The sequence below is a fragment of the Didymella exigua genome, assembly GCF_010094145.1.
Source record: "Didymella exigua CBS 183.55 unplaced genomic scaffold M421scaffold_11, whole genome shotgun sequence".
Lineage (NCBI taxonomy): Eukaryota > Fungi > Ascomycota > Dothideomycetes > Pleosporales > Didymellaceae > Didymella > Didymella exigua.
Window position 1 is genome coordinate 547,432 of NW_022984785.1, and position 21,917 is coordinate 569,348.

The 21,917-nt window shown below is 55.4% G+C and overlaps 7 protein-coding genes across 7 annotated transcripts; 4 read left to right on the forward strand and 3 right to left on the reverse strand.

Annotated features, from left to right (window-relative positions):
• Positions 1-87: 87 nt before the first annotated feature.
• On the forward strand, positions 88-6,158 carry M421DRAFT_30464 (uncharacterized protein; the record flags this gene model as incomplete). Its single annotated transcript, XM_033589144.1, has 5 exons — positions 88-1,079; positions 1,328-4,528; positions 5,054-5,070; positions 5,499-5,656; positions 5,715-6,158. Coding segments are annotated over 5 exons (4,812 nt in total), but the record flags the coding sequence as incomplete, so codon positions are not given.
• A 1,220-nt stretch (positions 6,159-7,378) lies between these two features.
• Positions 7,379-9,718, forward strand: M421DRAFT_4508 (uncharacterized protein; the record flags this gene model as incomplete). Its single annotated transcript, XM_033594667.1, has 3 exons — positions 7,379-7,876; positions 7,929-9,413; positions 9,461-9,718. 3 exons carry the CDS (start codon positions 7,379-7,381, stop codon positions 9,716-9,718), a joined length of 2,241 nt encoding a protein of 746 aa, XP_033449609.1.
• An 84-nt stretch (positions 9,719-9,802) lies between these two features.
• On the reverse strand, positions 9,803-11,467 carry M421DRAFT_419897 (Clavaminate synthase-like protein). Its single transcript, XM_033592281.1, has 2 exons — positions 10,653-11,467; positions 9,803-10,599 (listed from the first exon to the last, which is right to left on the reverse strand). The coding sequence occupies exons 1-2, from the start codon at positions 11,363-11,365 to the stop codon at positions 10,143-10,145; spliced, it is 1,170 nt and encodes a 389-aa protein (XP_033449610.1). The 5' UTR covers positions 11,366-11,467; the 3' UTR covers positions 9,803-10,142.
• Positions 11,468-16,344: 4,877 nt separating this feature from the next.
• M421DRAFT_4510 (amine oxidase catalytic domain-containing protein) lies at positions 16,345-17,137 on the reverse strand (the record flags this gene model as incomplete). Its single annotated transcript, XM_033594668.1, has 2 exons — positions 16,345-16,627; positions 16,713-17,137. The coding sequence occupies 2 exons, from the start codon at positions 17,135-17,137 to the stop codon at positions 16,345-16,347; spliced, it is 708 nt and encodes a 235-aa protein (XP_033449611.1).
• Positions 17,138-18,901: 1,764 nt separating this feature from the next.
• On the forward strand, positions 18,902-19,786 carry M421DRAFT_100469 (NAD(P)-binding protein; the record flags this gene model as incomplete). Its single annotated transcript, XM_033586524.1, has 3 exons — positions 18,902-18,949; positions 19,009-19,416; positions 19,481-19,786. 3 exons carry the CDS (start codon positions 18,902-18,904, stop codon positions 19,784-19,786), a joined length of 762 nt encoding a protein of 253 aa, XP_033449612.1.
• A 223-nt stretch (positions 19,787-20,009) lies between these two features.
• Positions 20,010-20,728, reverse strand: M421DRAFT_100470 (uncharacterized protein; the record flags this gene model as incomplete). Its single annotated transcript, XM_033586525.1, has 2 exons — positions 20,010-20,063; positions 20,159-20,728. 2 exons carry the CDS (start codon positions 20,726-20,728, stop codon positions 20,010-20,012), a joined length of 624 nt encoding a protein of 207 aa, XP_033449613.1.
• A 474-nt stretch (positions 20,729-21,202) lies between these two features.
• On the forward strand, positions 21,203-21,717 carry M421DRAFT_60810 (eukaryotic translation initiation factor 1A; the record flags this gene model as incomplete). Its single annotated transcript, XM_033595823.1, has 2 exons — positions 21,203-21,479; positions 21,530-21,717. Coding segments are annotated over 2 exons (465 nt in total), but the record flags the coding sequence as incomplete, so codon positions are not given.
• Positions 21,718-21,917: the final 200 nt, after the last annotated feature.

Here is a 21,917-nt window from a genome sequence, read left to right on the forward strand (position 1 = left end):
GAATGCGATCACAGGTGGGAGCCGGATATGAGTTGGTCAATGTCATGCCTCTGTGCAGCCTCGCAACCATAATCCCGCACCGCAGCTATGGCTGTGTTCTTCGAGATATTCAGAAACAAATGGATCACGCCGCCACAGGAGACGACTGAGGACTACAGCGGCAGGGTCGTAATTGTCACAGGAGCCACATCTGGCATGGGACCAGAAGCCGTGTATAAGTTTGCAAAGCTGGGGGCTTCGAAAGTCATCATCGCCGCGCGTGACCTGAACAGGGGCGCGTCCACTAAGCACGAGCTTGGCAAAAGGCTCGGTCGTGATGATCAGCTGGAGGTGTGGGAGCTGGACATGATGTCCTACGACAGCGTCTGCGCGTTCGCAGGACGCGCGCACGAGCTTGAGCATCTCGACGTTGCCATTTTGAACGCGGGCACTCGCCGCTCGTCCTACCACACTAGCGAGCAGGGCTGGGAGGAGGGTCTGCAGGTCAACACGCTCTCCACCGTGCTTCTGGGTGTTTTGCTGCTGCCAAAGCTCAAGCACGCGAAGCGCTACACCGGCAAGACGCCGGTATTGGAGTTTGTGAATTCTGGTCTCCACCAAAGCGCACTTGTGCCGCCTGAGGTACGACAGCAATCCAACGTCCTCGAGCACTACAACAGGCGCGAGAACTTCAAGGAAGGCAACCAGTACAAGTTCAGCAAAGCGTTCCTGATGTATGCTACGAACAGGCTCGCCAGCGAGGTAACCTCTGCAGACGTCATCATCACGTCCATCTGCCCTGGTCTCGTCAGGAGCGACTTGGGGCGAGACCATTACTTCCCGGGCGTCTACGTGCTGGCTGCTGTGCCCGTCTTTCTGTTCATGAAGTCACCGTCGCAGGGAGCAGACGCCATTCTGAGTGCAACGACGCAAGGCGAAGCGGTGCATGGGAGGTTCTGCAAGGACGACAGGATCATGCCCGTGCCACGTGCAGTTGCAGGCAGTGAGATGCATGAGCTGGCCTCGACAATCTGGGACGAGATTGTAGAGTCGCTGACGCAGGACGTGCCAGCATTTGCAAAGCACCTCGACGCGGCGCTGTATTAGAAACAATGATCCTACACAACTTAGTACACGGTTACCTTGGCTGCGAGCCGCACGTGCAAGCCGAGTGACGGACCGCAGTAGCCGTGGTGTTCTGGAACGCGCACAGATCTAGTTTGCAGTTCGCAGTTCGCATGGCGGCAATGACGTGTGATGGCATTTCAGGCTTCAAAGTTGGCCGTGACGGCAATCCAACGTGACAGTGCCAACCGCGCATCCCCTCCTGTGTCTGCAATCCCATGAGATCGCCCTTTGGCCGCAAGCCGCCGTCCGCCCAAGCCGCCTCCCTCCTGCGGCTGATCTTCCCACACACTCGCGCACGCGCACGCGCACGCGTACGCGCCGCCGTCTCCAGGCTCCGGCCGTCGAGCCTCGTCCGCCGGGCCCTCGAACATGAGGCGCAGCTGAGGCGCAGGACCCCCGCAACGAGCACCGAAGACGGCCACGGCAGCGGCATGAGTAGCTATGCGAGCGGCGAGGCGGGCGGGCGGCGACGCAGGCTGGCCGGCTACCTCAAGGCAGCGAACGAGCTGCGACAGACGTACACGCAGCAGTATGCGCCGGGCTGGAGCAGCCGCGAGGCCCACTACGACTACGAGGACGACGCCCCGGGCAGCTTCCCCGACGCCGCCATTGTGCGCAGCGGCGACGAGGAGATGATCCTGTTCCCCAGCTACGCCCGCAGGCACATCAAGCGCACACCCGACGCCGCGTCGGGCGCCGTCCAGGAGGCCGCGGGCGACGGGCGCGACTCGACGACCGCGGGCGACGCCGACTTCTGGAAGCAGCAGTGGGACAGTCACGAGGACGATAACGCCGTCGTCGACGTCGACGTGCGCGGCTGGATCTACTCGCCGCACCGCGGCCAGATGAGCCGGAAGCAGCGGCTGTTCATCGGCCTGGCCCGCCAGCTCGTCGGCGTGTCGGCGCCGCCTGCTGCTGCTGCTGGGTCCGCCTCCAACTCGTCCGCGAATAGCCGCGACCCCAGCCCCAGCCACGTCGGCTTCCGCGAGCGGGCGCACATGCGCCAGTCCCAGCGCGACGAGGACCTGGCCGGCCGCGAGGCAGAGGCCATTCTGAGGAAGGGCGAGCGCGAGGCCGCCGCCGCTGCAAAGGGCGCCTACAGCGAGAGGCCGAGCCGCAGCAACGGCGACGACACGCAGCTGTACCGCGCCCAGAGCGGCGAGAGCGTGCGCACCGCCGGCAGCGCCCGGACCCACCAGCTCGCGCACAGCCAGTCCAAGGACTCTCTCCAGAGCGACGACGAGCACAGCACCCCGCTGCAGAGGAGAGCGTCGTGGAACCAGCCGGCGGACATGAGCCCCGCCGAGCTGGCAGAGGCGAACAGCCGTCTGATGGCCCGGTTGCGGCACTTCCTCGCAATGCCCATGGCCAACACGCCAATCAGCGTCTTCTTCTACAACGACAACATCTCCAAGCAGCGGACCATCTACACCAACGCTGCCGGCCACTTCAGCATGACGGCCGCGCTGGACTTTGTCCCTACGCACGTGCGCATCTTGGCCTCGGAGCAGCTGTCGGCCACGGAAGAGGTCATCATCACCGACTCCAAGGGCATCAGCGTCATCAGTGACATTGACGACACCATCAAGCACTCGGCCATCAGCAGCGGTGCGCGAGAGATTTTCCGCAACGTCTTCATACGTGATCTGAGCGACCTGACCATCGATGGGGTCAGGGAGTGGTACAACGGCATGTCCCAAATGGGCGTCAAATTCCACTACGTTTCCAACTCGCCGTGGCAGCTGTACCCTGTCATCTCAACCTACTTCAGCATGGCTGGCCTGCCACCCGGCTCCTTCCACCTCAAGCAGTACAGTGGCATGATGCAGGGCATCTTCGAACCTGTTGCGGAGAGGAAGAAGGTCACCCTGGACAAGATCTCTCGAGACTTTCCCGAGAGGCGGTTCATCCTCATTGGCGATAGCGGAGAGGCGGATCTGGAGGTGTACACGGATTTCGTCCTCGAAAACCCAGGACGTGTTGCCGCCGTCTTCATCCGGGACGTGACAACCACCGAGACTGGCGGATTCTTCGACCCCTCCGTCGGGTCCATGTCAGGCTCATCGTCACCCCGACGCGGCGGTGGCTCCAACGCCTCAGACGTCGCGAGCCCAGCGAGCGCAACGCGTGCGCTGTCCGAGGAGCACGACCCTGAGCTCAGAGCTGCGATTGCGGCTTCTCTACGCGCATTCGAGGAAGAGGACAAGAAGCGGCTCCATCCTCGATTGCCCGAGCACGACCAGGATCGCTTCAGCAACAGACCTGGTATGCCGGCGCGGCACGCAGTCCAGACGGCCAAGGCTGAGCCAGTAGCCAATTTGATTGACCTCTCTTCTTCAGACGATGAGGGGCCCGAGACGATCCCGTCAATGCGACGCGCCAACACAGATACCGAAGCCTTCAGCGGCCCAACACGGACGTCGACGGGCTCGAGCCTGGGCAAAGCGGCTCCTCCGCCACCGACGAAGCCTGCTGCACTGCGGATTTCATCAAACGACAGCCTATACGCGTCGCCCTCGCCGTCTACGTCGAAAGCACCGCCACCGCCAAAACCTCGCCGGCCGTCCACTACGATCCGCCTGGTGGGCCAGCCCAGTCCCCTCTCTCAACCCAGCAACGCACCTACCTCGCCACCATCAAATCGCTCTGCACCGCCATCAAACCACCCTGCACCGCCATCAAACCACCCTGCACCGCCATCAAACCGCCCTGCACCGCCATCAAACCGACCTGCACCGCCATCAAACCGCCCTGCACCACCGCAACCCAACTACAGCACCAAACCCCAGTACGACCACAGCAACCAGAGCTACGCCGGCATGGCCCGCGACAAGCTCTACTCCGTCTACAACAGCCTGCCAGCGTGGTCCTCCGACGACCAGCCCGCCTCAGACAACGCCAGCATTCGCTCAGGCTCAGACGGCGACAGCGCTCGCAAGACCGCTCCCCCACCGCCGCCGCCGCCCCGCCGCAACCCCGCGGGCGCAGCTGCATCCTACGTAGGCGGCAAAGCCTCCTCGGCATGGCAACACGCGCCCTCGCTCCCGCACCGCCCGCAGATCACCTCGACGCAGACCTCGGCCCCGTTCTCCACGACCGCGCAGCGCGAGAAGCTGAATCGCTCGAGCACAGGCAGCACGCTCGGTCTCAACGGCGGCGGCCAGGGCCAGACGGCCGACGGCCAGTATGTCAACAAGAGGGAGGCGCTGTGGCGGCAGCGGTGGGCGCGGGCGGAGCAGATCCTCTCCGAGCAGGGCGTTGTGCTGAGGAGTTGGAGGGTGGGTACTGATTTGGCGGCCGAGGCGGAGAAGATCGTCAAGGCGAACGAGAGGGAGAATCGCATTGGAAACAAGAACGGCGCGCGGGCGAGCGTCAATGAGCGCAGCGGGGGGGAGGGGAGTCTGAGGCGCAAACCGGGGACGTGATGATTGGGCTACGAATTCTTTCTTTTACTGCGCTTAGCGTGCATAGCGCGAGCATACAATGCACCTTTTCTCACTCGTCCGGAACGTGAGCAGCGCTCACAGCCCCTGGAGGCGTCGTATGCTCTTCCCAGTCCTGTTGGGTGCGGCTGTACGAAGTACGGTGAGGCAAAGCTTCGATGCAAAACCCTGCGCCATTTCTCTTCTGGCGCCTGTTCACCGGTGGGCTCGCGAGTCTTGTTCGCGTACTCATCGTTTGCGTCGACAGTGCATGGAACTCCTCAGGTCGAGCAATGATGAAGTGAGGTTCGGCGCTACTCTACAAACAAGATGTTGACAATCATCGCATTGTGTACACCGGCTGAAACCACTGCTTGAAGCTTTCGTGCCGAGCTTGGAGCGTGTCGCAGAAAACTAGCCTTCTATAAGCATCCTATTTGGAGGTATAAGGGTAGTCTACATTTTGTCACTTTTTAGCTGTGACAAGGTGTAATCGAGGATGCTAGCATTGACACTTCGACAAGCACTGCATTTGGGTCTCGTGCGTCCTCGGCGCGTGCGGGTTGATCGACGCAAGCGCAATCTGGGGAACTCTAGCGCAGGTCCCTTACTCCATCAAGGCAAACGAGAACTGTGCGCGATGATGTGTCGTGCAACGAGTGTAGTTGTGTCAATTCATTTACTGATCGCGCTATTGATGTGAAGGACCGTAGACTTCGAGGATGGCGCATGCCAGACCGCCGTGGTCTCGCCTCAGCTGAAACCAGAATTCGAGGTTTGAATCACGGCGTTTTCGATAAGGTTCGGGTGCACTATTGCAGTGTCGGCGTCAAAAAATGAGGAGGCTGGTACGAATTGCGCGCCAATAGAAGTGGATGATGTCATCCGGATCACATCAAAACAAACCTACGTGCTGGTACACCCTCCACGCGACGACACCCTGTACCTCGAGATTCAACCCTTGACTAGATCGCCAATCCTACTTTCGTCGCACACTCACAATTGCAACAATGCCTTCGTCCAAAGGAAAGCCAACAGATCCTAAGCTTCGCGAGAAGGTCAAGGAGGAGGTGAAGCAGAAGCCCAACAAGGACGGCAGCGGCAAGGGCCAGATGGCTGCATGGAAAGTACGCGATTGCGCGATGCACGCGACCACGATCGCATGATTTGTATTGACGCGCGCAGGCCGCCGAGATCTCCAAGGAGTATGAGAAGCAGGGAGGTGGCTACGAGAATGAAGCTGGCAGCAAGAACGAGCCTAAGAAGGGCGCACCAGAGGCCAAGTCTGACAGCAAGAAGAAGACCGAGGAGAAGAAGGCAGACAAGTCGGAGTCTAAAGACGAAGAGGAGGAGGACGATGTCGAGGAGGAGCAGGACGCTCCCGCAAGCGCACAGAAGCCTAAAGCCAACCAAGGAAAGAAGGCCGACAAGAAGGATGACGGCGAAGAGAAGGCCGATTCTAAGAAGAAGGCCGCACCAAAGAAGGCGGCTGCGCCAAAGAAGGAAAAGAAGGAGCCCCAGGAGGGCACCAGACGAAGCAGCCGAACCGCGGCAAAGAGGAACTCGCCCGTCAAGGAGGTCGACACCGACGCCGACCTAGACTCAGATGAGGCACCGAAGAAGAAGAAGTCCAAGAAGTCCAAGTCATAGATTTGCTGGATGTTTCCCTTTGCCGTTTTTAATAATCGTGGATCCGTTGGGTCATTTGGTAGCTCCGTCTTTGTGCACACACGGATTGGAACCCCAGTGTTAGTGTCCTGGAATGAGGGCTTGCATTTCATAGTTCTATATCTGATTCTTAATGATATTCTACATGTCATGACTCTCCATTCGCGCGCGCCTACTGTCTAGAGGCACGCTAGTGAATGTAAACAGCCCCGAGTCACATACTCATCACATCCTCACAACGCTCGTCCCCACAGCGGCTTCAATGTAAGGGACTGCGGACGCATCGCATACAGCGCGTCGACCGTCCTGCTACTCTCGCCGCTATTTGCCGCGTTGACGACGCATTCAAAAGTAACTGCTATTAAACACCTGTTATAAATCTTGGGACACCAGCGTGCCAAGCGCGCTCACAACACTTGGCCAGCATGTATCGCTGGTGGCCTGATACTATCCGCTTCATTTGTCACAAGTACGGCACGGAACCGAGATAGCTCCGGCAGGCTTGTGGAGCCGCGGCAGAGGTACTTCTTGCCGTACCATGTATCCGCATGGTCAGATAACAAAGCGAACAAAGAGATGGGCACTAGACTTTGCTCCTCGACGCCAAGAGCAGAGAGCAGGCTTCAGCGTTTTGAGGGCCGAGACAAGCTTGTCAACGGGACGAAGGTCCGGACCAACAACCCCGGATCCAGATTCGCTAGGGGCTGCGTTGATTGTACCACGCTCGTTATTGAAAGTGCAATCCAACCCGCCCTGCAACAAACCTGGACGAGTGCTCAAGACAGTCCTGGAAAGCTATCGTCTGGCATGAATGATCTCCATGATTAAGAGATGAGAAGGCCCGAATGATTGAAACACAATGATCGACAGGCGGCCATTACCCAGACAGCGCGCTTACGGGACGATGCAGCTCAGGCCACACGGAAGCTACCCATGCAGCCTACCCGATCGTGCATAGCGAGCCACCAGCTCGTTTCCTGACCCGCCTTTTGTGCGTCGTTGGAGCCTTCTCCCCTCGTAGCCAGCAAACCGCTGTTCAACGTGCAGAGCAACGCCCTATGGCCTGAGGCCTCCGAGCTTCTTGCTCTTTGCATTTGTTTGTCGCAACCACACGGATGAGTGACGCGGAGACGCCCAACTCGTGTTCTGAAGTAGTACGCGATCAGCCGCAGCCCATCTCCATGGCTACCAGCTCGCAGTACTACAGAAGCGCCAACCCTCACTCGCACTACCAGAACTTCCAGAATAACCACCACGACCAAGCATACGCCAACTTCATTGGAACATGGCAAGAGAGTAACCACACCACTTACACCGGCCCTTCATCGGTCCCGTTACTCCACTATCCCCAAGCCGGACTGAGCCCCGCCTTCCCCAGAGCGCATCAGCCTTCTCCAGCTCCACAAGCCTGGAGTACTGGTTATGCGCAACCAAATGCCCAAGAGTGGAGCACGCCTGTGAGCGACCGTGTGAATGAGCAAATATTCGCACCGGGCTTGGGTTCCTATGGCATCGCTGAAGGAGGCGCCTCTGTGCAACACTCGACCCCTAACGTAGCGCGCCCGTACCCACATCAGCACCATCAGCAGGCATCGGCTGCGGAGCACGAACAGCCCCTGATATCTTCCGAGAGTGGTCTCAGGGACACAGAACGCTTCACCGCGCTGCGCATCACCTCTGTGAGTGTGAAGATGTCGTCTCGTACGCTAAGCTTCGACTAATCTACCCCAGGAATCCCCTGCAACACCGGTAGACCCACCTTTCGCGAATCGCGTCCAAAGGCAACACTCGATCCCTCAGTCCTCGCATGCGGTATCGCAACCAAGCGTGGATCAGACCCACGCTGTGTTGCAAGCGTCGACAGCTTGGGGCAGCGCATCGACCCTGGCGCCGACCGAACACCAACACTATGTGGCCCATACCAGCAGTGCGCTGTCACCCGGTGTAGTCAGTGAGCCGGTCAGTCTTCCTAATGCACCATGGCCGACTGAACGTACGCCTGGTATTGTATCTGCGCATATAGGCTATGGCCATATTCAAACTCAACAACAACAATGGCCTCTAGCACAGGCTGTCCCGGTACAGAGGATCTACGAGATTCAAGACGCACAAGTCGAACAACAGACCGACCCATCCGTCTACACTCCGGAAACCCGACGACCAAGTGCCAAGAAGAAGGCAGCAAAGGTCCCGTCATCTTACGTTGAGAGGCAAGAGAAGATGAAGGTCTCCAAACGTAAAGGACCCTTACAAGAAAAGCAACGAGAAAAAACACATACAATGCGCAAGACAAAGCGGATATGTGTTCGCTGCAGATTCTATAAATCAGGATGTGACGAGGGAGACCCGTGTCAGAAGTGCACCAAGATCGAAGGGCATGCTCGCTCTTTCCGCGAGCCCTGCTACAGAGAACATCTCGAGGACACCAGTGTCATCCGTCGTTGCAATGGTCGCGAGCAACAAGACGAAGCTGAGTTCCTGGGGTACGACTGGAAACCTGGTAGCCAGCTCTGGGAGATGGACATCTTGTGGAACCTACCAGGTTACGGTCGTATACCGAACGCTCAACCCATGCGTGTTGCTTTCCGCCCATACAGTCCAAGGCGAGGCTCGCTAGATACAGCGACGTCATTGTGGTCAACTAAAGAGGGTGACGTGTGTGCAGTGGAGCAGCCGGCGTACGCAGTCTACGACACCGCGAACCTAGTCTCTGCTTTCGAGCGCTACTTCTCGAGCCTCCAGCCTGCGATCGAGGCGTGGATCTTTGACCGCATTCAGAACGATGAAGTAGCAACTTACACATACCGAGAAGTCTTCCGAATGCGAAGTGTGCATGGATCACGGGCTCTTGACTTGGCTATGCGGCTGCAGTGTCTGTCAGTTGTGTCTCAGGGGTACGGTACTGTCTGGTCAAACAATATCCCGGGAATACAGGAGTATGACTATCGCCACATTGGGCGAAGTGACTACGAAGCATACGATCGGAACTCGCGCGATCGACCCTTGCCTGGCGCCATCACCCACCAGATGGATGTCGCTGCGGTCAAGTACTTGCGCAAGTTGGAGAAGCTATTTATGAAGGAGCTGGCGTCTCTGATTTTCAAGCCGAAGATCAAGCCATGGTATGAGCTCTTTCTCACCTTTTACATCATCTTCTGGAATCTGGAGTACATCAATAAGGGCGCCAGAGGATACATGAGGGCAAAGAACGGTACAGTGAGTACTATCTTCCGTTTTTGCACAGCAATTTCTAAAGTTGATAGGTCATCGAACACGAAGTCAACAACGTCGTCAGCAATCAGATTAAGAAATGGGAGTTCGCGTTTCCGGTCTTGCTGTACCACTGGCGATGTACGTTACGCGGCTACTCGCCATTCAAGCTCGCACGTGACAACCCCGAAGAGCTACGAGAGCGCGGGCACATCGATGCAGAAGGCCACGCATACGTTTCTGAAATGGCAAAGATCTTTGACAGACTTGGTCCAGGTAGGTTCTTCGACTCCACAGAGTACCCCTCCTGACTTCTGCAGATCGATTCCAGCCACCGCTCACTGAGTTCTCTGCTACACACCATTCATTCGTAAGTGAGTGGATTACAAAGCTGTTCAAAGAAGCTGGGGCTTGATGACGTTTCGGGTCGCGCTGTAAGATCACATGTCAGCGAGGGAAGATTGCCTTCGAGTCCAATTTCTATATTGTGCGAGACTGTCAGAAGACCCGTTTCATTTCAGTATGTCAAGAAACGAAATTATGTACGATGGAGAACCGCGTGATTAACTGTAAATGCAGCAAGGTCCCATGTGCGAACGAATGACAGAAGTGAGGTTTCCCTCCAAAATGCACACACCATACTCCTCGCTATCCCATGAAACGTGGTAAATGCTTCAGCCTTGGATGCGCTGCCCAAAGTGCCGCAAAATCCCTTCCTATTCCGCAGAAATGCATTCAGCCATGGCTCTCGCGGCCACTGATAGCGCGCCACGGATCCATGTCGATGATGGGCAGTTGTTGGGACCTGCCGGGCGTGAAGGGGTCGTCAAAGTTGTTTCGGAATCGGGACGGCTTCTCCCAGGCGTTCCCGGGATCCCGAAGGAACATGCGCAGCAAATGTCGAGTGCTCGCCTTCCCATTGGTTCCCTGGTATGCCTCGCGAGCATGCATGATGCTCAAGTTGTTGATGAACTGTATGTCGCCCTGCTTGCGATCGAGCTTTGTGCTCAATCGCGTCGCCAAGTTCTGAATAACATGCATGCTGTACATCTGTTTGTCTGAAACTTTCGGCATACTTGTGTCCCGCTGGATGCGTGGGCTTCCGAGGAGCGGCGCTTTGACAAGCTGGCATATGGGCTTGCCTCTCGAGAAGAACAGGGTCGGACCAAGTTCAAGGTGTGGTGCTTGGTTCCTGAAAGTCGGTCAGTCTCAGATTCAAGCCTGCTCATGACGTGTCGTGCTTACTTTTGCTTCAGCTCGAAGGGCCAGTCCGCCTCGGCCATGGTTTCCAGCACACCAGGTTCAGTCCTCAGCAGCTCGTTGTATATTTTCCAGAAGCTAGCGACGTACTGACCACCTCCAGTGCCCGACCCACCATCGTTCCTGACGTGCATAGCAAGGATATCTCCGGAGAATCGATCGCTGTGGAAATCCATTGCAGCTGTAATCTTGGAACCGGCAAGCCCGATATCCTTCGCCCACGCCGGCACTACCTCCTTCGTGGCATCGCGGACATGGCTGAGCGTCTGGTTGGCGTACGAGTCTGTTGCACGCTCTCTTGCAACGTATGAGCAGACGCCGGCGAAGGCGACCACAGCTTCTTCGTCGTTGAATCGCGCTGCCTCCAGGCCGCGCAACACTACCACGCCCGGACCGTGGTGAAGCTCCTTGCTGACACCGGAAAGCTTGCGCGTCAGCTCTGCCGCCAGAGGGAACGTGCGCTGAGATATCTCGCTGCGCGGGAGCCTTTGAAGCTTGAAGCCAACCACAGCAGCGCGGATGTTGTCGACCTCGGACCTTGAGAGCTCGACAATGTACTGCGCAGGGTCGAGCTCAGCGCCTTCCCAGGCCATGGGACTAGAAAGAGCAGGAGCGAGTTTGTCGGGGATAGAGTAGGTGGAAGAGCTGCTCTGCAGACTCTCTGTTGAGGACCTCGGACTCAGCGTATGCGCTGACATGATTGTTAGTGCGAAAAAAAAGAGATGGACGTTGCGATTGACGATGCTCGAGTCCAGCTGTTCTGTCGAGGGTGAAGAGGAAAGGCTGTCGGAACTGCTGTGGTGGTGGTGAGTGGAAGTGTCGATTCGGGCTGGTATATAAGTTCATGCTCATTCACTGCTCCAGGCTGATAAACGAGTGACGGAATGTGTGAAAGGAGGCCTTCAGTGATCAGCCAGACTAGAGCTGACAGAGCCGCAGATATCACTCGGCCCTTGTCACCTGTCGCAGCCTGGTGTCGAAGCACCACTCAACAAACGAATCGCACTCACTGGATGCAGCTTCCCCTCGTATTCTAGGCCAAGTCTTATTTTCCGCCTTACGTCGTCACCTGATACACACTGCATGCTAATGCCGGCCGGTCAGCGTGGTTTACACTCCCCATCCTGCCTCACGTCTTGGCCCAGGAAATGTCATGCATGCTAGAGCAAAGAACACCGTCGAAGCTTTGTCACACGTGCGGAACTTGTCCTCCCCTTCATCGCTAGACTGTCCGCGAGGCTTGTGACCAGCGCATACCCGCAACCTAGCATCTCCATCCTTCAGCTGGGCTAGGATGGTCGTGTGGGGCCTTGATCTGCCGTGTGCACGCTAGGCGTCATGTGGGGACTAGAGCGGCTCTTTTCGCGAGATTTGCGAAACCGAAGCTGTTGAGATTGCAATATTGAGCGACTTCAAAGCTCGCGTCAGATGCTCTACTGGCGCCGGTGGGTCTGGTGGTTGCAGGGGTTCCTTTGTTCTGACTCCTTGCTGCATCAGATCGTCCGTGTTGAAGATCCGGGCCATGCGTCAGCCCTACGGTGAAAGAAGAGCTTCAGCCTTCCATTCCTCGTGTTGGATGCGGTGATCAGACGTAGTCACACTTGGGCTTAGCCTTGCATATGACATGCATTTGTAGTTTCAGCCTTTGAGGCTGCGCCGCTTCGAAGGATTCTTTGTGATCGAAGTCGCCTTGGAAGTTGGTCAGCATGGTCAACGCGTGGACAGGCGGTGAGCGTCGTTTTATCCACAGCTTGGTCTTACTAAAGATGTTGATGCTGGAATCGTGCGGCACATTTCTCATGTGGAGTATGCTCGTGGCAATGACCTTCTCACAGCGAGCAGCTACCGTATTGGCTGAGGCCTAAGAACCCGGGCTACGGTGATGTACTTTCACTTCAATCTCGGTCTGGCCATAGTTCACCGGTATGCACGCGATAAGGTAGGGGTGATAAGTATAGTAATTGTGACCGCGATCGAAATCACCATGCACATATTAGTTCTCACCAGTTGATCGCGAGCATATACAACCGCATTTAGCTAACAATTGTCAGGGTCTTGCTTCAAGTTACACACAATTGGTCCGGCCGTGGCCATCAGGTGGCCGAGGCTTTAGCTCGCCAGCTTCTTTGTCCGCCATTGGTGAGAGCGAACAATTGTTAGTGCCTAGCGGGCTGAACACCAATGGGATGCTGCAATTTCGATCGAACAGCGTTCCACAGTGAAGGATTCGTTGGGCCAGCCCTGCCGTATGGCTCAAGCGCTGGGTGTCCGCATGTAGGACAACATGCCTGTGACATGCTCCTGTTATCAGGTTTGGACTGAGCGGGCTAAGACGCTGATTCGTCGGGCGCCATAGGCGGCTCGTAGCCTTGTGGCAAGGCTAGCGGTTTACACTGTTTGTAGGATTCCACGTTGGCAGTGAGCAGTAAATCCATGACGACGCCTTGTTGTAGAGCATGCGGGTGAGCGGATCGTCCAAATTGGCATTTTCAAAGCTGCGGGTCGCTCGATGAGGCATCCTGGTAAGGTCACGGCTCATGATCCAGCCTCAACATGGTAGCTGCTGGCGCGTTCTCAGGAAGGATTCGTCCAGATCTAGCGAACCACATGGGACACCTGAATCACACCTTAGAGTTAGTGGTATTGCATGAAGCCGCGCTATCACGGAGCGAAGATCATGCAGGTGAGAGCTCTACTTGCTTTGCCAGTGTAATGTGGCTTTTACCGTACCATTCCTCGACGCAAGAGAAGATTCCTGCGACCACTCGGTGTCCAAAGTGGTCGTTTCAAGGGTCCCAGCAAGAGCCAGAGTGATTTGCATTCAGGTTTGTGCTTGTAGCCAGGTCATTTTGTTGGCTGATCATTCTGATCTCTGATCAAGAACCTGCAACGTCGTCACCCCACTTTGGCGGGTCTATAAGCGGTAACAAACTGCAGCATTGCAGTTTGGGCCGATCCTGTCTACTCAGACCGTTTGAACCGGAGTTCCCCTCGGACTGCTGATTCTTCGGACTCGGCTTCAAATCACCGTGTGTGCCACGCTCAGCTGTTCCCCTTGTCACGAGAGCCACTTAATTCATCCGACATCGTTGATTACTCACCGGACGCTTGTACCCTCGTTGTGGGGCAGGCATTACATGCGAATATAACGCCGCGCGATCTTGGCGCGTGTCAGGTTGGATCTCGCAAGCCCACTGAGGGTATGAGAGCTCCCTTTTTGAGCCTCAACTAGTGGTGCAGTGGTGTTGTTTGCGGCTTGGTGAGGTATTCTTCCAGAAGATTCATCCAGGAACAGCATCGCAAAAGCTGTCTCATTAGAGGGCTACGGCATGTTACGAATCGTTTACGGCGCAGTTACCGAAGCCTGTCCCTCGCGTAATGTGATTGGATGGGATAGAGAGAACAGTTCTGTGACTGCGGCGTAGTCGGGTGTGTAAACGTCTATGGAGGATCGGCCAAGACGAACTCTATTGACGAAGGATGCAGGAAGGCCACGTGAACAGCAAGCCTCGATCGATAACATACAATAGGTAGGTCCAAGCGTGGTGGAGTAGCGGACGGGGATGGCGAGATGCTCTAACGCCCTTTCTATCTGACAAGAGTAGGAACTCGTGCCGGATCTGCCGGTTTGCAGCCTGGTTCTCTTGACTGCTTCAAGCATATCGTTGGTGCAGAACGAGATGCCCTGTGCCAGTCTTTCTACTACGAGTGGCCAACCTATCCTCCTTCCGAGGCACTGAGATGCTTCTGGAATTGACTTGAACAAGGATGATGACGATTCCGGTGATGGAGCAAAAGTCGCTATGTAATCAGCAACCTACATTCGGCTAGGCAACAGACAAGAACCGGTACGACTGGAAAAAGATTCGGAACGGGAACTTGCATGCAAAGCGTAGCCAAAACCAGGTTTGTTCTAAGCATGCCGTTTGTCATCAGTATGTAAGCGTAAGCGAGACTGCGAGCCAGGGTGTGAACATTGCTTTTGACATGACTGGGGCCCTCAGCACGAGTGAACTCCGCGGTTCCTCGGAAGGTGTAAGGATAGGGGAGCAGGTAATACCGAGCGAGTGTGCATAGCGAGAAGGTGAATTTCGGGCGTCCCAGGCACAAAGGGTATTTTGGTACTTCCTCGCTTCCGCTTTCCCACTTGTGGACTAGACTGGCTCTGCCGTTCGAGCGCCCAATCGCCGAAGTCCGGACGCTGCTTCCATTAATTATTGACGTGCGGCATCATGCCTCCTGTGTCAGCTTTAAATTTACGTCACGGCATTAACAATATGCAAGTATGGTATGGTATTGCCTTCTCCGCCTTGAAGTCGTAAGTGTGACAGGCACTCTCTCAATCCTGCGACAGCGCATATCGAACTGTACCATCGTCACATTCGCGGCGGCACGCCTGAGCTTCTGAATTAGGATGGTGTACGCCACCTCGATACATAGCATGCGAAGTCTTCTCACGTACGGATTAGACGGGCGCACCGCTCGAGCATGACCAAAATCGATTCGCAGCCTCATATTGAACTTCACCATGTGTTCACCTGCTGCAGGGTCTGAGTTCTATCGTGGAGCTCAAGGTCAACGGTTCTGGCTATTTGGGATACATCTCTCACCTTCACCCTAACCGGTAACGGAATGCGAGGGCTTAATTTTCTGTATGACGTTAAGAGGCGCGCCTTAGTTACACCACACCTAGATAGCTTCCTGTCGAGATTGACATCGGAAACTGAGACGGTAGGAGGAAGGAGCAGCTCGAAATACCATTTGCTTCTTGCAGCAGCCACCACCAGCTATATTGTCCTGTACCTTGTGCGTAGTATCCCACGTCTCCAGTGGCAAAGTGAGGCACCTTCACACATCTACGACACCAAGAATTTGCTCAGACGGCTCCTCCAGAAGCAGCGGGCAAGTGTTCAGACCGACACCATGGTCATCGAATGTAAGCTTGCCACTGTCAGCATTAGCTACAATCCACCGTCAATTCAACAGACCACCATCCTGAGCTCGATCAAAGAAGGTTTAGGGCGCTAGGACGATGCTACTGTTCGCTTCAGTATAAAGAGGGACCTGTAAGATTGTCAGCATAGGTGAGAGGGAAAGAGGGGAAGTGCAGAAGAGACGTACCGGTGCATCTTCACTTCGTTTGAAGTGATGCATGCCTAGATTGAACCACACCACCAAGTCCTCATCCTCGATGTTCTCGGCATCGAAATACTTACTAAAATCTGTAGGGGCCCACTAGCATTCTGGACACTATTTGCAAGCACTTCGGCGTCGTGTTGGCGTAACACAGCGAGACGCATCTTTGCAAATACAGAGCTCTCGAGCAACCATGGCGACTTCAGTGTGGTTGGGTGGATATCGGACCTTCCAGAAGCGATGCAATAGCCTTGTGGTTCGCCCCAAACGTTGGGTTCATTGAGATTCAACAAAACATACATCGCCTGGTTGTTGGTTACCCAATTGAACGGCTGCTCGGTTTGCCTGATCGACCCATACATCTCCATCCGTTGAAGACACCAAGCTCAGGAGACCAGGGCTGCGACTGCTCAACACCCTTGAGCTTGGAGACTTGAGGTAGGCTACCCGTCCCAAGTATGTCGAAGTCGGCTTTGAACGTGACGATATGATCGTGAAACGAGCCTTAAGTTGCTTGTTGGATGCGAGCGCCCCATTTACCTTATATGGGATAGTCGAAGGGGCTTTGGAGGTAACCAGATGCCTGTACGCTGACTTCAAGCGAGCCGTACAAGTGAAAACCGTAGTCGAATATGGAGTTATAGTTGCCAACCGTCGCGATCATACGAACGATCAGCTGGGCTCCTTTGACAGTGCCGGGCTTCTTGAAGCCGTAGTCGATACCGGCTCCATAGCGATGGCGTGATGAGGGGAAGTTCATGTCGGCTTCGAATATGCAGATAGCGTTGGTGTTGATCGTGTTACCATTGCCATCATGATATGCTCTGCACGAATTAAATCAGCCTTAGGCGTTTCAATGCGTCAACTGTCTCGCCTGAGAATGTTCTTTGCTCGGATCGGCGAGAGTACAATTTCAGAATTGGAAGACCTTGAAAGTAATCACAGATTCCAAAAGGTAGAGCTCCTTGGAGAATCATATCCTTGGACGAGTGTGCCCATCTCAGCACACGACGGTAGCATGTGTCATGGTAAATAGTGTTGGCGGCCTTCGGCTGATCACCACTATACTGAGCAGTGGCTTTCTGCATAGAGCGTTCGTAAATGATCCGTTCACCCCTGAGACGGATGTCGTAGAACTTAACACCCGAGTTCCGGATAAAGACGACGTAGAAGGACCGTCCCATGTACTCGATGTATTGGTTCAGCGATTTCGAGCGTAGCTGGGGCAAGCCTCTCCCCAAGATCACTCTTGCCAAGCTCTGACTTGCAGTCGACCAGCGCCCAGTCAGCCTCAAGCGTTTGGTCGTACTCGATTCTCCGGCATCAAAAGCCATGCATAGGGTCCCGATCGCGGGGGTAAAACTTTTCGCCCGTAACGAAGCCCAGTGAGTACAGAGAAGCATCAGTGCCGGTGCAGTCAATCAGGAGAAAAAGGTCCAAAGGCGTCATACGGCTTTCAGGCCCAGAGATACAGAACATGATGTTGTGGAAAGCTTACGTTCCATTACAGCTGTTAGGAGTGTCCGACATCGCTGTCGAGTTGGCTGCAAAAGTCGGTGACTGCCTCCACGCTTGCTTAAGGAATTGCGTCTTTCATCACCAGCTCCAAAAGAGACGCTATTCTGGAACAAATCAGCCTTATATCAGAGATGATGAATGCGATCAATGGACCCGTGGCTGTGCTTCGTGGCTCGTTAAAGTACAAAGAGTTGTATGATACAGAGCAGCCACTGCCGCCATTACACAAGTAATCGAGTTTCTGAATAGTTATTTCTTCATCAACTGGAAGGGGTCCGATCACATACTCTTACGAGTCAAGGACCCCTTTACCGCCCTCGAAGATGATCGCATGGGCACACTGATGAGGTGCTGTTGTGTTACCGTCAAGGTAAGGCAAGACATCCGTCTTGTTCAGAGGCAGAGTATTATTCCAGAAACTGTTGTAGCCATCAGTATCCCTGATGGGATGATCTTCTTCAGATCTTAAGAAGCAGCTTACATGTAGTTGTCAGAGGGTACTGCATCATCCGGATGAGTAAGATTCAAACCAGTTGCAGGATTATAGAGGAGATTCTACACTGTCAGGTTGTCCTCTGCTGGCGTCTAAGAAAATGTATTGAACTTTGGTACGGTCATGATAATAGTAGAATCTATGAGACAATATATAGAAGTATTGTAGCCTCGTCTATCCAGAACCTCATGCAAAAGATTTCGTTCATAATCAAGTGGTGGTAACGAATGCCAGGCGGGTTCTCTGTTAAAACCTGCTAGAAAAAGATGTTCCTAAGACCCTACATATGCTGTTAATCAGAGCTCAGCAAGATACTCTCGGATGTGCTTGTCAGACATGTACAACAGGAACTTTTGCAGTTCACTTGTCAGACATGCCTACGGCGAGCTCAAGCACGGCCCAATGATGCGAGAAACTGCTGCCCGCTGAGAAACATGACACCCCTGACTTCCTGCTGTCACGGAGGAAGGCCCTGCTCTTCTGGGATACCTACTACCTGCTTCGAACGGGTAGAAGGGATTCTTTTTGATCCTTTGTCGCAATACCTGCGATATGAACGGTTGAATGTTCCGATACTCAAGACGTCAACACAGAACGCGAATCATTGCTCCCTACAACAACTCAAACACTTCTTGCTTATAACCTATGTTCTGGAACAGGCGACAAGAAACCGAAGTTCGATGAAAATAGAGGACTGTACATTCCTATGAGTTCAAGAAGGGAAGATACCACGTCCGGCCCATGCGGCTTAACGTCACCAGCCCTTCATGTTTCATTCAACCCAAGCAAAGGGCCATCCCAAGCCCCCTCCGTATACTGTAAGAACTAGGTATTACTGTACACCCAACATGCGGTCTTGTATACCCGGAGACAAACAGACTACGAACGGAGCGAGGCCGCTAGCGGTCAGCGCACTGTAGCTGCGGCATCGATGATGCAATACCTTGACCATTGGTCGACGAACATCAGCTAGAATTGACAAATACCTTGTAGAACAACATTGCCCGACTGTACTTCCGCTCAAACACTCAAATCCCGACGCATCTTCTCAGCAGCAGGAACGCACAGGGATCACGACTCAGCAACAATGGCACCAAAAGGACTCGCGATTCTCATCGGTGCTGGGCCCAATACGGTACGCACTCCCACTACTAACGCAGCACACTCCACAAGCCACCGCTGATACTCCCACAGGGCACAGGAATCGCGCGTATTCTCTCCTCCCCAGCTCACGGCAACCTCGCCGTCGCGCTCCTCGCGCGCCGCCCCGAATCCCTCCAGTCGGTGATTAGCACCGTGCGTCAATTCTCCCCGGACGCGGTCCTCGAGGCCTTCCCGTCCGACACGTCAAAAGCGTCCCTGGAGAAAGCCTTCCAGGAGATCAAGGCGCACAAGAGCTTTTCCGGGCTGAAAGCCGAGGTCGCAATCTACAGCGTGAAGCACAGCTCCAAGAAGCCGTTCCTTGAAGAGACGCGCGAGGAGTTTGAGGACAGTTTGGAGACGTACGTCGGTGGCGCGTTTACGTTTGCGCAGGAGAGTGTTAAGCGCTTCTACGCTGATCACGGGGAGAAGGCACTCGCAGACGGCGGGGAGAAAAAGGGTGTATGTAGCAGTCCCTGCCTGATTAGGCCGATTATGAGTACAATGCTAATAATCATCGTCGCAGACCCTGATCTTCACAGGTACGCTCGGCGCGCTACGTTGCAGTGCGCAGTTTGCTGCATACGGAGCAGGTCGCGCTTCAGTCCGACAGCTGGCGCAGACACTCGCGAGGGAGCTCAGCGAGAAGGGCGTGCACGTTGTGCACACAATCGCCAACGGCTCCATCGAGGATAAGGATGGCGAGGACCAGAAGATTGGGAAGAAGATGAGTGCCGATGCTGTGGGTGAAACGTATCTGTGGCTGCATAACCAAAAGCCGTGTTTGTGGACGCATGAGCTGGATATGCGGCCGGCGGCGGAGAAGTTCTGAGACGATGGCGCCCTGCTCGAGTTTTGAGACCGATACAATAAGACTGCTGGACCTTGGTAGCTTTGTCCTGGTGGGCTGCGTGTTCTTGCTGTGAAGTATTAATGCCTCCCTGGAGAGGTCCTGTACAAGACTTGCGCGAGTCCCTGGTGTAGCCAGAGCTTCTCACACGCAAAAGTCTTCTCCGAGACTCATCGTAGACGACTTCGTAATGCGAGGTGTGTCTTTAGCAGGTGCCTTTGGTTTCATCCGCGGCGCTGCTGACAACGCACTCCTGGTCCTGAACGGCGATCCAGGAGGTGCCGTTGATTTCATCTGCGGCAGCTCTCTCTCAGCGGCCAGCATCTTCTTGGTAGTGGCTCCCTTTGCTGATACAGCTTGTGGTCGCTGATTCTGCGGTCTGTGACTCTGCGGTCTTTTCGTCGTGGAGCCTCCGCTCCTCTCCTCTCCCTTGAGCTCCAGCGCTTCATCCACAGCGCTCTGCACAAGCGCCTCCACAACCCCCCTGACCTCCTCTTTCACCTTCTCGTACTTTGCAGGCACAAGCAGCGGCACGCCATGCATCCTCAAGCTCCCCGTCACATCAACACGTCTTCCCGACTTGAGGACCCTCTGCACATAGCTATCCTGCACTTCCCCCGCATCCACCATCTTGCCCTTGTCATCGTATCCTCTCTCCCTCAGCTCATCAACAAAGGCCTGCGTCAGCCGCCGCCGCGCCCAGTGCCGCACACATGACGATTTGCTGAGGTCTGTTCCGTTGGTGACGTGCCACCAGAGGCCTTCCTTTTTCTGCTCGTTCCGGAGACGGCGCTGGGCGATGTGCAGAGGGTGCGAGGCGTTGACCGCGATGTGGTTGGGCAGGAAGGAGGTGTATGTTGGCGAATAGCTGATTTTGAAGCACGAGGGCTTGAGGCGCGAGAGCCGGTGGGTGAGGGATTTCATGCCGCCATCAATCAAGTGATCTCGAATCGAGTAATCGCACGATCTCAATAGGTATTGATACTTCGGGCGGTGAGCTTCGGGTGCTGGATGCGCGATGACGCAGTCTGGGCTTGTCGCAGGCAATTGATGAGCCGGGCGCTAGCGATCCATTGGGCAAGCGCGGTTTGGGCGCACAAGGCGACCGTGAATGACCACTCGCCCCACGGCGTATAATAACAACCTGCCCAACCCCACGGCTCAGACAACCAACACCGACTCTTTCGCACGCACACCCGAACAGTCGCCAATATGCCCAAGAACAAGGGAAAGGTAAGAGAACAGTCGCAGTGAGAGTGGAGAGAGGGGCTGCCCCGCGGTTTGCACATGTTCGCGATGACGCCCAAAAGTCTCTGGCGGGCGGCGCCGCTGCAGGGCGCTCACCCACCCCGCTCGCACTCACGAACAGCCCTCTGAACCCCGCTGTCATATGCTGATCCACCACAGGGAGGCAAGAACAGGAGACGTGGAAAGAACGAGAACGACAACGAGAAGCGTGAACTCGTCTTCAAGGAGGAGGGGCAGGAATACGCCCAGGTCGTCAAAATGCTGGGAAACGGTCGCCTGGAAGCGCAGTGCTTCGACGGCGCGCGCCGCCTCGCGCATATCCGCGGCAAGCTGCGGAAGAAGGTGTGGATCAACCAGGGCGACATCATCCTGCTCAGTCTACGAGACTACCAGGACGAGAAGGGCGACGTCATCATGAAGTACTCCGGTACGTTGCACACAGCCTGTGCTAAGGGTTTTTGTACTGACGTGCTGCAGCCGACGAGGCCCGCTCGTTAAAAGCTTACGGCGAGCTCCCCGAGAATGCAAAGATCAACGAGACCGACACGTACGGCGATCAGGGCGATGAAGGCATCGGCTTCGAGTTTGACGAGGACCGCGACTCGGACAGCGAAGACGAGGCCGACGGCTCGGGCAAGAAGGAGATCGACATCGACGATATCTAGACGACATGCGTCGGCATGTGGACACGTTGGAGGCTTCGTGATGACGACGACGGTGGTAGACGGACGACGGTTCCGCCATGCTGTCTTGGCTGCTGTGTAGTGCAGGGCTGAGCTGCTCAAATGCTGCTTCTTGCGAGCGGGCGGATGGATGGTGGAAAAGTGCCTAATACACCTACGGGGATAGTGCATTCAATACATGC